Source organism: Etheostoma spectabile, chromosome 8, assembly GCF_008692095.1.
Source record: "Etheostoma spectabile isolate EspeVRDwgs_2016 chromosome 8, UIUC_Espe_1.0, whole genome shotgun sequence".
Lineage (NCBI taxonomy): Eukaryota > Metazoa > Chordata > Actinopteri > Perciformes > Percidae > Etheostoma > Etheostoma spectabile.
The window spans coordinates 5,378,792-5,395,254 of NC_045740.1; the positions used below are offsets into that span (position 1 = coordinate 5,378,792).

General features: G+C 40.2%; 1 protein-coding gene across 1 annotated transcript in view; it reads left to right on the top strand.

The window, feature by feature from the left end:
• The window catches only part of cd82b (CD82 molecule b), a 23,508-nt gene that overhangs the window by 4,090 nt on the left and 2,955 nt on the right, over nucleotides 1–16,463 (top strand). Inside the window, exons 2-7 of the mRNA XM_032523726.1 lie at nucleotides 2,833–2,905; nucleotides 4,068–4,140; nucleotides 9,597–9,721; nucleotides 11,643–11,717; nucleotides 13,371–13,469; nucleotides 15,475–15,648. Coding sequence (XP_032379617.1) covers nucleotides 2,843–2,905; nucleotides 4,068–4,140; nucleotides 9,597–9,721; nucleotides 11,643–11,717; nucleotides 13,371–13,469; nucleotides 15,475–15,648 — 609 coding nt within the window. The 5' untranslated portion in view covers nucleotides 2,833–2,842. The remainder of the gene's footprint in view (nucleotides 1–2,832; nucleotides 2,906–4,067; nucleotides 4,141–9,596; nucleotides 9,722–11,642; nucleotides 11,718–13,370; nucleotides 13,470–15,474; nucleotides 15,649–16,463) is intronic.

Sequence of the window (16,463 nt, forward strand, 5' to 3'; positions counted from 1 at the left end):
TTCAAAGAAAGTTCAGGTGACTCATTTGCGACTTTCTTTGAAAGTAATTTTGTTTTTTGCACCATAAGCTTGAGTTTATACACGTCTTTTTCTGTTGCCCCATTTCAGACATACTGCATTGTCTTTAGATTTCAGCAGCGTTATGAATACTAGCTGTTACCCAAGGTTGCTGTTTCTTGGAATTGCCATTTTGCTCTGCTTTAAATTTCCATTTTACTTTCTAGTTCTTATTTTCAACTCGGAACATACATGTCATTCACACTTAGGGGATGCAGTGTGATTGGGATTGTCTACTGTCAACCTATAAACTTATAAAATGGCCCCACAGTTTACAGTATCTGCTTAATGTGTGTGTTTGTATTGAATAAATTCTGCAAAAGATTTAATTTATGGTTTGGTTTGGTTTTGCTGCTCACCTCAAAATGTTTAGTTGGATGCTTCAGAATGAATTGGGCTGGTCCTGATTGATTGATTGGTTGAGTTGCTAGTTGAAAAACATAATAGCCTAAGTAGCTTTGAGACAGTGTTTGGAATTGTTTTCAGATGGACGGGGCTCAGTCAACAAACAATGGTTGTCATAACTAAGCCGTTTTTAATCCGCACTGCTGCTCACCATCACCATAAAGACCCGAAATCTTCTTTAAAGATTATCTACTTTGCAGTATCTGTTGTGAGCTTTGTACTGTGTTCCATTTTTTAAACATGAATTGTGTTGGTATTTATGTTATCAAGTACATTTAATAGCCTAGTGTCAGTGGTTACTTAGTAATAGCAATGTTAACTTCAGCCGTCTACGCTACAGATTGTACTTCCAGCCAGTAATGTTGGACGAAAAGATATACAGTATTTATTTGCCTATGTTTGCATGTGGTTGCTCTTGTGATGGTTCCCAGCAGCCCAAACTATATTACTTTGTGAATCCTAACTTTCAGTGTTTTATTCTAACTGAGAAGATTAGATTAGCCAAGAATTTTGTGAAGAAAATTGCAACAATGTGTTACAATTATACAGTGTAAATTCACTGTAATCATTAGGCAGGTAAAATCAGCACAGTAGTTTTGGAAAAAATAAGGAAGTAAACATTAGGGTGAAAATTTGGTTAAATACTATTTTATCTTTAACTTAGGCTGACAGTCATTTCTTGTTGTCATGATGCATACTTTAAAAAGATATGGCAGCTGCGATATTGCTTTCCTTTTCACTTGTACAGACCCACCACTAACCAATTGAAGGGAAAGAAAAGACTTCAAAAAAATTGCAACAGCTATAAACTCTGTGTACAGCACATCAGTTTCATTCTCTGTATTGAAACTATGTTAAATTGCATCACCCTTATCAAATACAATTCAATTTAATAAAAGTCTAGCAGTCAGATGTGACTCAGAGATGTCAACAAAGTAAATATGCTCCAAGGTAACTCAAAGGTAATTTAACTGGTAATACCATGTTAGGCGTAAAGTGACATTTACCATCATGACAAACTTTTTGCTCACCAAGCTACTTGCTCTGCCATACTTTTTAGTGCATGTGCTTGTCTTTAGTCAAATCTTCAAACAAGAAATCCACCATTACAAAAAAAATAAGATCAATCAAAAACAAAACAGAATTCTTTATATTTAGAAATAATAGATAATACACATCAGGTCACGGGTTTGGGCTTCCAAAAGTAGTATGAACTGTTTAAAATAGAACTAAATACACACTAGGCCCAGGCATGGGGAAGAACCAACAGTTTTGATGCCACAGAGACAGGGAGAAGAGAACTGCTCGTCATCTGATACATGGGGAGTTGTCTCTATAGGATATTTTCAGACTCCTCAAATAACCACAATAGCTGGTTATATTTTGAGTGCTCCCAATGAAGGAAAAGGTCTGGTTATGGCGGAACCATGTTGCCAGAGAGTTTCATAACGTGTCCTAACTGTGCTGTATGTGTGCTGCTGGCCTGGCTTACAGGTGTTTCCTCAAAGGAAAATGTTACTCACAGAAAAGCCCCTGAATGCAGTCATATGTGTAGCCTACATCAGTGCACATGGTAAAAAACACAGATGAGTGAGAAGTAAACTAAATGTACAGCTACACTTCTGAACCTGTTTTGAGGCTCTGATTCACAACATTATTGTGTTGTCGGTGATGCATTGTGTGACAGCCGAACTATTGAATGTGGCTGAATATGGTTTTATAGGCTGTCTTGTTGTACATTTGGCTCAAATTAGTAGATGGAGTTGACTGTAATGCTCTGTGTTTCTAACCAAACTTGTTACTGCTAGTAAACACAGTTGTAGATTGGTCTGGTTCCCTTTTGCTTGTGATGACAATCGCATGTCTAACCACATGTTGCCATGGTCTCCACACTGTCATCATGACTTCACCACTTAGATTTTGTGATTTTCTCTCCAATTTGTCTCACCAAAGTGATTTTTCTTGTTTGTCAAGAACTAAACTATATTTGTTTTCAAATTTGCTTTCAGAATCATACTATCCTGTCATAAAACCAAATATTTTCAGACAACAGGCCAATTGTTGTCTTGTAAAACTAGAGCCAGTCGGGCTGTTTAAGACCAGAATAATGCGGCTGTTAAAAAAATGAATTAAGCTGGATCTTGTTGCTTTTGAAGATTAAAGCTTTTTAATCAGGAACCCAACTGTGCAGATTTTCCGGTGTCCTTGTTTTGTGGCATGCAATGCTATCTCAAGGAGAGCTGTCTTTGTTTAGCTTTCTCCCATCTTGTGTCTGTCTTCTCTTTTTATCTCACAAACCCACACTAGACTGCAATATTACCCTCTGATGTTTAATTTAACCAATACATTCTGTTTATTTCTGTCTTCCAGAAGTACAGCCATGGGGAAAGGATGCATTACAGTCACCAAGTACTTTCTATTCCTCTTCAACCTCCTCTTCTTTGTAAGTAATCACATTTCTTCATCACTGCTTGGTGGCAGTGCTGCAAACACCGCGACTGTGTAGAATAATTTCACATGACTTCCACTCTGTCAGCTTTGTTTACCTAAGATAGGTACTTTTGCTCCTTTAGCGGAATCACTCGTGACGCATTGTGAGCCGTCTGATGCCTTTCAGCAGTATCTTTTATTGTAATAACCGTTCTTATAGCACCAGAGATTACTAAAGATACATAGGGAAATGTCGCTGTAACTCTGCCTAGAGTGAGTGACTTTACAGAGTACCTCTCCACAGACTGATCTTAACAACAGCAGATGGATACTGTTTAGTTCCTCCTCTCTCACACCGGCCACAACATAAAGTCCAGGGGTTGATAAAACCCCAGCCTCTTAAGACTGACTCTATGAGGATGTCCAGACCTTTCCAATGAGACTGTGGTTGTAAACCTGACACAGACCTTTTGATGTGAACACTCAACTGGTGTCTAATAGGAAGCGTGTGTGTTTTTTTTGTCAGTGTTTGTCCAAGCGGACAGATTAGACTAGTGGAGGCTAGGGGAAGCCAGGAAGTGGTGGGCTAATGATGGCTGCCGGGAGCTCAACAGTAAATGAGCAGCTCTTAACCAGGGCTCTAATGACTGTTGTGGGCTTGGGGAGAAGCTGGTGAATCACCAGAGCCTCTCATCTAAGGATTGTGCCCCCATTAAAGTGCCCCACAACTTCTAAACAAGGGCCGTCTTAACACAGAACTTTATTTCCTCATTACAAAGATACATAAGGTAAAACTGATAATTTTCTGAGGCTTGCCAATGCCAGTGACAAAATGTTCTAGTCTTGAGGTGATTCTTGTCATTGTCTTGACACTCTTATCCTCACTCAACACCGTTGAGTTTGCTGTTCTGAACAGGATATGGTTGAGTGTGACTTGTAGTTTTTTGGCTGGCTGGCTGTTATTTGTGAGGAGAAACCAGCAGAGTGTGTCTCTTGATCCTCTCCACATCATCTTTCTCTGTACGTTGCTATGAGAGAAAGAGACAAGGAGACAGGGAAAAGAGTTAGGATCTGATTCATTCCAGGTGTGGCAGACTGACACACCAGCACAGATTTTTGTGTTTAACTCTCACATGAGATTTGGTGGCTGATTCCTTTCTGTTTCCCCTCCACAGATCTTTGGAGCAGTGATCATGGGCTTTGGCCTGTGGGTCCTCTTTGATAACCAGAGCTTCATTGCTGTTCTACGTAAGTGTTGTAACACACACCCACAGTCCTACTGCCAAATCATTTGTGATAACACTTCAGCAAACATTCAGCACTTTTGACCCATGTCAGTTCAGCTGGTCTGAATGCAGTAGAATTGGAAATGGAGATTGAAGAGTGTGCTTGTCAAATCCTAAAACCCCTGGCCTACTCTGCAGAGCTTATATGGATTTTGGCCCATACTGTAGGACTCATTCCCAAGGAACCACCAAGGGATTTTTTCGCAGCAAACCAAAAGTATGACTTGCAGATGAAACCTCATGACTTCCTCAGCCATTCAAAAGCTTTCCCGTGAACTTCCACTGATAGACACATCTGTGGAGATCCAGGGGAGTAGGTTAGTCAGGGGAGGTGACACGCTCACAATCAAGTTGTTTTATCTTATGTCAGTAAGTAGCTTCTTTATTTTCCACGGCGTTGTAATTTGAACTTGACGGTTCTCTCAGTTCCCCAGGTGGCAGAAGTGTACAGATAGAATCTCCCACCTTCACAGATGTTGTCACATATCTATTTGTTGATGCTGCATAGGGAAAAAGAAACCAAGCCTTGGAATGGCATTCTCCTAAGAGACAAAGTTATCAGCTTTGTCATAGACAAAAATATGTTTAACTTAGGTTATCAACTGTGAAGACACTGGAGAAAGCATAATGAAACCCAGTTCCAGCTGAAAACAATAAGGAACCACTGATGGAAACTCTTAGTTGCCATAAATCTTGGTATAAATGCTTTCAGTGTATTCATCCCAGATGTAGCATTGCTGAGAGCAGCAGTGAGGTTTTCTCCCAACATCAGTCTATACAGAAGAATTCTTTCAATTATCTGGCAACTTCCTAATTATTAGAAGTCAAATGCTGCGTTTCTTTAAAAAAAACTGTGATAGTTCTTTTCTACAGGAGATGGGCATATGACATGGGTCGCAAATTTACAGTACGTCTGATGATGAATGTTGACCCATTCAGATAAACCTCAAATGTGGTTATAGCATGTGCGCTGTGCCAGTCTAAAAGAACTATAAGATTTACTGCTCCTAAACTGACAATATTTCAACAAGATTGAATAACCTTTACGGTTAGATTGAATAAAGCAGCAATTATTTTGATTATCCATTAACTGTTTAAGTCTTATCTTGCTGCTTTTCTCAGTCTTATGTCATTGTAAAATAAATATCTTTTTGTTTTGGTCGGACAAAACAAATAATCTGAGGTAACCTGTAGTTTTAGGGTATTATGGTTGACAATTTTCTGACTTTTTGGCAGAATAATCAATGGTGAAAATTATTTTTGAATTGCAGCCCCAGCTTCTGTTTGCAGTTCATAACTATGAGAAGTTTCATGATGAGAAAGGCCAATCTCTGAGGCCTGTATAGAGCTGGAGAAATCTATATTTAGGCTGGAGGTCTGTGCTGCTTTGACTAATGAGTTGTGAAAAGGCTGAAGTTATGACGAAGACAACCAGAACTGACCTTGTGTCCTAAACTTGTCAGACTGAGTCTTGTCTTCCTCTGGCTCATATTTCAGCTCTTGAGATCACTACTTAGGAAGAAATCAGTCCAAGGTTATTATTGAGCTGAGTTTGCTTAGCTTCAGTCAGGCATCCAGAATATAAGGGCAGTACAGTATCCATCATCCCTGCCAGCCCCAGTCCTATTGTTATGACAATCCAGCTGTTCCTCCTGAGATAGCAGAGATCCTGCTTCACTGATACCCCGAGGAAATCCCTTCCTATATGGGGCTTGATGACCTTCTCTCCTTCATGTATTTTTGTTCCATGTGTACCCTGGAGGGGTCAACTTCAACTCCTAACTGTGTCCCTGGATTTCTTACCCAACAAATCTCTTACCACTCTGTAGAGAGAAAAAACCCAAAGCTGCAGGCAACTCTGTTTATTGACTCTGTGTGTTCCCTTCAGAAGTTGTACCATTGCCTGACTATAAACAGGATATCTGTGTTTTCAGTTTCCATTCTTTATGAGTTATATTAATAGAGGCCTTTGCAGCTGTCCCTATGACTTCAGGGAGGGGAACTTCGGGAATGTTTTGGTTTCAGGACCCCTATTTCTCAGTTAAAAGGGCATCCGTACCTCAGTGTTAACCCTTCTATATGAAAACACTGCCGTTAACAGTTTACCTCAGTGACATGATGCCTTGAGTTTATCTTGCTGGCACTTGCCAAAACACAGCTTGCCTTTTGTTTAAAAAGTCAGCCATGGAAAGGAGGTCTGTGAGCCAGATAGTGCGCCAAGGCAGTTTGGAAATATTCTGCAGATTAATTTAGAAACTTTCCAAAGTCGTGAACAAAGAAAAGAGTACTTGGTTAGGAAATTATTTTTCTTTGGGCCACTTAAACGCAAGAATTTCAGCACAAAGCTGATCTACTTATGGTGTGTTTGCATTTTAAATCTGTACATAATGTCAACCATGACTTTTCTTCAGCTCTATACAAGCTGGATGTGTGGCTCTTGTCATGTTTACAGAAGGACCTGCAACACCAAAAAGTCCCCCCTCTTCCCTCTGCAGCTTTCTTGAACGGCACCATAATACGTGCCTCTTCACATGGAAAGTTCCATTGAAACTACCCAAGGAAATATTTTAGAATATGTAGCGGCAACCTACATGGAAACGTGCCATAGTACACAACCGAACAGCACAGTAACCAGGATAACACATGTTGACTTCAGAATAAAGTGTACTATATGGGAAATTACCTCAGAACACAGATGCTAGGTGCACAGCAGGAAGGTTGTTAAGTACAGTATCGGTTGCTCTGCAGCATTGATACACCTGGCAGAGGGTCTGTTTTAAAAGACTTAGAAATAGCAACTAAGATTTAAAAGTTGGCCCATCATTGTTAGATACTGGTTCTTCATGATGTTAGTTAAAGGTAATCTAAAGATATATTGCCATAACATGCCATGAACGTCAGAAAACTGCTTCAATTAAATCTATAGAAGTGGGCAAAGCGGAGACTCGTTTTGAGGTTACATTAGTGTTGCATGACGTTTCTTCTAACTCCAGGGTGTATGCTTTTACTAGAACGAGTGTTCATTTAATCACGGTGCTGCGGGGAAACAACCCACAGACATCTTTCTCAATTGTAGTTCCAACTTTTGATAATTATAGAGAACTGGCTTATGATCTACATTGAAAAATATTGTTATGGTCCACTTACTTAATCTCTATTATGTTGATTTAATGTGCAGCAAAATAGTTGTGCTCTACATTGAGACTAATAACTGTAAAGGGAATCATAGTATCTAGAAGGAAAAGAATTATGCCAATGCCTCATGCAGTCCAAGTTCAGCGCTGAATCTCGCGTCACTGCTTCCTCTATTCCAGGCATGTCCAAAGTCCGGCCCGGGGCCCAATCACGGCCTGCTGCCGGATTTTAAACGGCCCACAGCCTCGGTTTGTGAAAGACGAAAAAGCAAGAGTCATATTAGCAAACTTTGCATTACTCATAAAAAGTAATGTATAAAATAAACATGAGGTTAATATATTTATTAACTTCACTGAAGTTTAAGGGATTCCATATAGTCTGTTCTGTTATCTGACTACAGATGTCAAAGTAAGGCAGAAGCGTTTTCTTTTTTTGACTTGGCTTGACTTTGTTTTTGTTCACGCCTGAGTGGGGTAGATTTGGTTACATTGTCATTTTAAAAACAATGAACATTTTTATTGAACAGTGCATTTGTACGTAACTTTAATTCTTAAAAAAAAAAAGTCTGAAGGGACCATTGGCCCCAGGGCTTCTTCACATTATTAAATCTGGCAATCTTTAAAAAAGGTTTGGACATCCCTGCTCTGTTCCATCCCTGCTTTGGATGGTCACAGCGGCTTCTGCTTAAACTATTTCAGGTAATTCCTGTTTTTAAGGAACCTGTAGACATCTGGTGTGTGTGTGTGTGTGTGTGTGTGTGTGTGTGTGTGTGTGTGTGTGTGTTTGTGTGTGGTGTTGGGTGTGTGTGTGTGTGAGAAAGAGAAAGAGAAATAACATGCTTCAACAGAATGCTGGATATAGAACATACAGTGTGTTTGTCTGCCTCCCTTTAAATGCTACCCTAGTAGTACCCTAGCCACGTAAACACTCGGCATATGTTGACCAATGTACTTGTAGCTTTCAATTATTCTCAAACTACCACGACATGTGTTGCTCTGGTAACCCATGTAGTATCAGCAATGTACAGTACATTCATGTAATGATGTCTTTGTGCCAGCGTGTGCATTTTTTGTCTGCATTGTCAATACATGGGAGAATCTATACGTTCAGTTATATGAAAAATGAAAAGTTCTCAGTCTTGATTTAAAAATCCTTTGTGTTTACGTCTGTAGTCGGGTATAAATTCAAAGAATTGTTGTATGGTAAGAAATGCACTGGTGGCTTACAAATTGCTTATTTAGCTTTGGGATATACTGAGTGTACATGATGAAGTATAAAGACTAAGGATGTCTGCAAAATAATGTGGTGCTAAATCATGATAAAACTTCATAATCTGAATTGGATGTCAGTGTGGACAAATGTTGGCTCAGTGTATGTACAGTCAATATGTTTTACCCAGTAGAGTTGTACTTGGAAATACATGTTGTTTTTACAGTCCGTGGCATAATTAATATCCATTGTGCATCTGTCACAATGTATACTGTATATGATGATTGCTGCATGAAGCATCAGCAGCTAATGTGATAGCCAAGAAGCAACATTGCATTATATTCATTGTCTCTTCCAGCTTCTTCACCAAATAAATGGGAGTGAGTTATCTGATAGCTCTGGCTGGTTTGCTTGGCCCAGAAATCTTTCGGAGTTGGAGTCATTTCACAGAGCTCAGATTCTGGCTTCATCTGCAGACTGAGCTCTGACACTCTGGAGCCCCTCCAGCCCAGATAGCACACAGCCACATAATGGCTCCAGTTTATCTCCTCTCCAACCTTCCAATCTTCCATTGCAGTTCCTACCCCCTTATCCTGTAGCTCTCCCACTCTACATACAAAAGAGGGAAATCAATTAATCTCGCACACACAAATAAATATTTTGTGGGAAAAAAGCACCAGAATGCTCTGAATTCAGAGAAGTAGAAGGTTTGCACTGTGAATAATTTGTGGCTTGCTGTAACCATCTGTGTCAAAATGGTTTTGCATGTGAATGAGACCTTCCTCTGAGCCGCATTTGTTTGCAGGCGCACACACTGTGGTTAAAGAAGAACAAGAGTAGAGATCAAGGCCCTGCTGCTGCTGTCATGAAAAATCATCTGTCAGTGCATTTTTTGTGCTAACTGGTGTTTTTTGTTTAAAAAAGTTGCTGAGTTTAACTAAAAAAATTTCAAACTGTTGCTATACATCTATTATAACAGGTGTTTAGTTTGCAGAACCCTTATAAGTTTCAATGGTTCTTTGTAAGTTTAATTCTTCTTGTGTGTAACTGTCTGTTTACATCTGTTTTCTCCAGAGGAATCATCAGACACAGTAAAAGTGGCAGCCTACATCCTCATCGGAGTGGGTTCCTTGTCAATGGCCATGGGCTTCTTTGGCTGCATAGGAGGGATCTACGAAATTCGTTGTCTGCTGGGTCTGGTGAGGAATGACATTCACTTAAAGCTCCTATTGTAACATGCTACAGCTTGGTCTCATTTTATAAGTGGCAGACTTATCACCCCCAACACGGCAAGATCAGGCAGTTTAAATGTGAAACTTGTGTAAGATCTAACATCTAACCGCAGTCATCAGCCACCACACAGGAAACTACATTTTCTGCTGTATGACAGAGAAATCAATAGGTTTTAATCCTCAATTGAAAAATTCTGAGTCAAGGGGCACCCGGGTGCTCTAGAAGTTTAACATGCTGACCGTGAACTCCAATGTCCCCCATTAGAGTCTGGTCGGGGACCTTGGTTTTATGTTGTTCCTCATCTCTCTTGCTCTCTTTCTCTCTCACTCTTGCTCTCTCTCTCTTCCCCTATTTCCTGTCATCTCTGTATGTTAAGTCACAATAATATTTGAAAAAATAAATTGCAGCAATGTTTAGCCCACTAATTAACCAGATAAGCTTTTTTTTGTATCTACAAGGCCTACTAACTAACACTAAATATTAGTGTGTGTGTGTGTGTGTGTGTGTGTGTGTGTGTGTGTGTGTGTGTGTGGGTGTGGGTGTGTGTGTGTGTGTGTTGTGTGTGTGTGTGTTGTGTGTGTGTGTGTGTGTGTGTGTGCGTACATAGCGTATTTACTTTACACTTTTTTAAATGAAACATTCACTTAAATGCACTGTGTGAGATCTCAAGCTTGGCTAAGAACACATGAAAGATTCCTGCTGACTAAACCCTTTGCATTTGTGTTATGTGCGAGCTGGGGCCTCACAGCATGTGTGGATTTACAGAGAGCCGGGGGGGGGGGGGGGGGGGGGGGGGGTTGATAGGGATAAAGCCAGTGAGATGTAGGGGGTACAACAAGACTGGGGATGGGTGCATGACCTCTACAGTGGTAAACCTGCTAGGGGTTAACTGAAGAACTGCTGTGACCTACTTCTCCCAGTGACACTGACCAGCTGGCACAGGACCCCCCCACCCCGTCTTACACACACACACATACACACACACACACACACAAACACCACCTTTACACTCAAGGAGGACATGCATGAGGCTGTCGAAAGATGTTATATGACTTACAATATTCTCGCAAAAGGCTTTTTAAGATTAGAGTCTCTAAACACAGATGTACTACAATTTAAAATGAAAGGTAGAAATGTATTTTTCCATTCTGCATTTTTTATCATATAATGTGGAATTTTTTAAACTTGCAGTAATTGGGGGGTTGGACTCATGGTCTGGTTGCAGACAGGTTATAAACACATCATTGACATATTTTAAATTGATACGGCATTTTAGCAAACCATTGCTTATTTACACATCCAGCAGACATGGAGCAACATTATCATTAATTTGGAGTTTATGTCCCCTTGATTAATGTGTCACTGTCCTTTTAGATCTGTTTTTGGTCTATACCAACTCCTGAGGAAAATATGTCTCTTTTGCTGCTAAGTGCTCCACTATCTTCACCAGTTAGACAATTACTGTGTCTGTCTGCTGTTTGGTGCTGAGCAGGAGGTTTTTAGAGCTTTTTCTCTGAAAACAGCTGCCTACTACAGCCTAAATCAACCCTATGAGAGTGGTAAGAGTGAAGCATAACCGTAAAGTTGTGAGCCGGACAGCTAAACACTTAGCTTAAACTTGTTATAAAGCTTTTTTAAAGCCAAGGAGAGCCACAGATTCTGGTGAGAATTGTCTTTAGGTTAATCACTACATGTAACCCCTTGACTTTGTCACAATTTTTATAACACTGTCATTTCATTCATTTGATTATAGCCGCTTGAAATATTATTAAATATTCTTTATTTAATTTTCCATAATTTGTACAATGAGAATATTTATTTCCGGCATTCTTGTCAGCGTGTTCAAAGTTTTTGATATAAATGTTGTTATACTGACATTTTCCACAGTACTTCACCTGCCTCCTGCTCATCCTCATCGCCCAGGTCACTGCTGGAGTTCTCATCTACTTCCAAAGAGATCGGGTGAGACACTGGTTCCTATGTCCTTTATTTTTCTACTTTTTTCCCTTTCATTTTCTCAATTTCACTTCTGTATAATTTGTCCTCCTGTCTGAACATTATTTTAGTCTTTTCTCCCATATTACTCTTTGTCCTAATTTATTCTTCTCTTGCCCTTTAACCCCTAATTCTCATGCCTCTTCCTCACACTACCTTTCCGTCTGCCACTGGTACAACTGGGGCCTACTCTGTGTTTGTGGTTTCTCCCTTCACAACTGTGACTGGCACCATTTCGATCTTAGGTGAACCTGATAGGAAGCCTCCTGCATCCGGTGATGAAACACAGTATTATACCTCAACAAATGGAAAGTGACATGGTTTTGCTTTGTGACTGATGCTGGTAGAAAGTGAGATAGAGCAGGTGGATTGTAGGAGATGTTTGACAACTGTAAAGGAAGTAGTAAGCAGGGTCTCACACTGATTGTTTCCATTTTTGTCTTTCTTGGTTCCCCCGCTGGGTGTTTTTAATGTTTTGTGTTAGAGGCAGAAGGTGAACTAATACATGAGTGTTGGTAAAGCTGCTGTCATATGCAGGAATATTAAATTGGTCTGCCTCATCTAAAATAATAATTATTACCCCAGGGACAGAAACCACTTTCTACTAAAGTCTTTGATGAAACAGTACCCTCTACAGGTGACATCGCTAACTCACCAGAGGTGATTGAAAATGTTTCAGTCATGGCTCTGAGTTGAGTTGAGCCTTGAATAGATAAATTAGTTAAATTAGCCCGGGGGGGGGAACCCAAGAAAGTGCAAAGTAGAAAACAAGTCAGCCATGTCACAACAAACCAGATATCGTCGCTGTTCATGAAATATTTCATGTAAGCTTAAGCATAAAACAACAACTGTACATCTGGATGTCAAAACTATATTCAATATAACAAGATACATCCTAATATCACATGTTCTTTATGATTTTTAAATCGGCAGGGCATCTCCAACAGGTCGCTCAACACAGTTTTTAAGTTACACCATAGATGAAGGTGACCATCATGCAGAATCAAATCAGCACCAGCCCAAATAATACCGCCAGTGTGTTTACACTGTGCGTGTAAAGGGAGTGTCATGTTTAAACACACCAACATCTCGGATCGATTTCATACTCTGAATTTGGTCATTCCCTCCCTGGACATAAAAAGCCTTTCCTTTGATAAACCTCACACCTGTAGGACTCAGGATAGGCGGAGGCCTTTCAGCGGTTTGCCCTCCAGCATGTATGTGTGCGCACATATGTGTTTGTGTGTATCTCTGAGAGCATGTGTGTCGGCAGCCTTTAGACGTGCTCCCTGTGTTTAAGGCTTACCACAGGGCAGGGTGGTGCCATTTCCCAGAATAGAGAGAGGTTCTCACTCATGTCCCCTAGGGCTCTGAAGATACATTGCTACCACCGCTCTGTGGTCTTACACACATAAACACAAAGTTGTTCTCCTACTAAGCTGTATTTGTGCAATGTTTTTGCCCAGCATGAGACTTGACAGGGAAATACCATCTGAGGTGTTGACTTAAGAAACATTATGTTCAGATGTTGCCAGTATATTCCAGAAAACGATTTAGCGTGGGTGTGTTTGTTTTCTTCGCATAAACCTTCTTGATAATGTATTCTCATTTCATCTCCAGTTGAAATACGAGATGTCCAACATCATACAAGGTATGCTAATCAACTACACTGGCCAGAACAGGACCACCGAGCACACCTGGGACTATGTTCAGAGGACGGTGAGTTACCCAAAGATCTAATGTGAAATGAATAAACTAAATCATCAAACAAATCTGTTGTAATATAATGTCGGTTTACATTAATGGTAGCTTTAATACCCCATTAGTTTGAAAAATAGCCCATGACACCATGCCAGTATTGTCCTACCAATATATGCTACATAGATACACTGAGCAAAATTATAAACAAAACACTTTTGTTTTTGCCCCCATTTTTCATGAGCTCTACTCAAAGATCTAATACTTTTTCTATGTACACTAAAGGTTTATTTCTCTCAAATATTGTTCACAAATTTGTCTACATCTGTGTTAGTGAGCACTTCTCCTTTGCCGGGAAAATCCATCCACCTCAAAGGTGTGGCATATCAAGATTAGACAGCATGATTATTGCACAGGTGTGCCTTTGGCTGGCCACGATAAAAGGCCAGTCTAAAATGTGCAGTTTTATCAAACAGCACAATGCCACAGATGTTGCAAGTTTTAAGGGAGCGTCCAATTGGCATGCTTACTGCAGGAATGTCCACCAGAGCTGTTGCCCATGAATTGAATGTTCATCTCTCTTCCATAAGCCGTTTCCCAAGGCATTTCACAGAATTTGGCAGTACATGCAACCGCACGTCCAAGATCGTCTGAAACCAGCCACTCGGGCAGCTGCTGCAACGTAACCAAAGAATTTCCTGCCAATATTGAGCAACATTCGACAGGCCACAATCAACAAACTGATCAAGGGGAGACCATGTGTCGCGGTTCGTGAGGCAAATGCTGGTCACACCAGATACTGACTGGTTTTCGGACCCCCGCAATATATCAACATTGCACATTTTAGACTGGCCTTTTATCGTGGCCAGCCTAAGACACAACTGGGCAATAATCATGCTGTCTAATCAGCATCTTGAAATGCCACACCTGTGAGGAGGATGGATTTTCTCGGCAAAAGAGGAGTGCTGACTAACACAGATTTAGACAGATTTGTGAACAATATTTGAGAGAAATAAACCTTTTGTGTACATAAAAAAGTCAGTTTATCTAATGAGAAATGGGGGCAAAAACAAAAGTGTTGCGTTTATAATTTTGGTAAGTGTATATGAACAGCAGCAGGTTGGTCTCACATATGCTACTCTAAATGACTCTTACAGTAACACAAGTGCATATATAATTGTAAAATGGGTGTTTCCATTATGAATTGAACTCTCCAGTCAAAGTTATTTTCAATATTTCACTTTCCATTACACCGGACTATGTGCACATGGTTAACCGCACTGCTAGCCTTGTAGTCTCATCATTTTAAAAGCCTAAATTAGCTACTTTTGCGACATATTTGGGAGGGTTTGTTGACAAATGAAAACCAAATACAATCTGTGTTAGCGCCTGTTAAATTAACTGAATTGATTATTAGCATTAACGTTAATACTGGATTTTATTTTGATGTAACTGCCAGTGGCACAAGTTTTGTTGACATTTCGGTAGTTCTTTTAACCAAGTTGGGGATATCGTAGCTGTCAGAAGTTTCCCAAATCTCTACACTTCATCTTGGTTACGCTTACTTGGTTGCTCGGAATTACGGTCTGTTGTCATAATATACAGGGCCAAACTCTTTGCATTATTAGACACGTTAAGGTTAAGTGAGACGCTATGTATTATTTTTTTGTACTGTGGATGAAATGATTAATTACTAATCAGCACCTAAAGTCAGATTGTTCAATGCTCTGAATATGTTTATTGCCTTTTCTTTACTCTCTTCTTTTTTTTTCTCTTGCTTTCTTTTTCCTGCCAAGCCTCTTTTCCCCTGATCTTTCTGAAAAATGCAGCCAAGAACAGATTGGTCTCAATACCACAATAGAAGTTGTCATTCACTGAGCCAACACATTTGCTAGTTTTGCCTCTTATTTATTTTTCCATTAATTGTCTTTCCTCCTGTGTGTCTTTTTTTGTACATTTTCAGCCCATCCTCTGCTTTCTCTCCTAATCATTTCACTCACATCCTCCCTTTCTGTCATGTCACCAGATGAAGTGCTGTGGCTGGATGGGTCCAGGCAACTGGTCTGAGAACATTTTGATCAAGAACAGCTCTCAGAACCTCTACTCCTGTTCCTGTCGCAATGAGACCCTGCATGGCACGGACATCAAGGTCGTAGGCCTGTGTGAGCACCTGTCCACAAAACTACCCATCTACGAAACGGTACATAACCCTTAAATCTGCAATGCTGTTTCTGCACTAAGGTTAAAAAAATCATTTTGAAATTGAGACTTTACTGATGAAGACAACAGCTGTTTATCCCGTGTTGCCATCTCAGTTCAGTATCAAGTATCAAGGCCGGCACATTAAACATTGCTCAAACAGTGTATCAATCCGTTTTTGTTATAGAGTAACATAACTGCAATTGGTTATAAAGTTCCTTCAACATTCCCTTTTTGGTTCATCATTTTTGTGGTCACACACCCACTCAGCCGCTGTGTGAAACTGCTGTGCAGAGCAGTTGCAACTCTGGCTGCAGTCTGCTTTTTATTGTGCTGAACCAACTATGACGGGACTTTTTCCATCAATGCCGGTTTTTACTCCGTTGCCAGTGTTTCAAATTTGGTTGATGATCAGCCATGATTCTTTTACTGTACGGACATGTTGAATATTACTTAGTTGGGCTGTTTTAAATGCTAACATTTGTGAATTCTAACAGACCTACGTCTACACCCTGGTCAGTGTTATTTCAGCTGGGTGAACAATGCTACAGCACGTCTGCATTGTTCTGACAGAACTTGCACCTTTACTCAGTATGTAAGTCCCTTTGACTGGTGTTGTGTAACACCGGCTGTCAGCTCAGTGTGGCACTGTGGTCGTACTTAATCAGCACAGTATACATTACAGTATACAGCACAGAAAACCTTGTGTGCTTTGTCATTTGTTCCAACGCCAGAAAAGCTCTACTGTTAGGTAGAACTCTATTGTTTGGTCTGCATGTTTCAGAAACTTTACTCTCTCTCTCTCTCTCTCTCTCT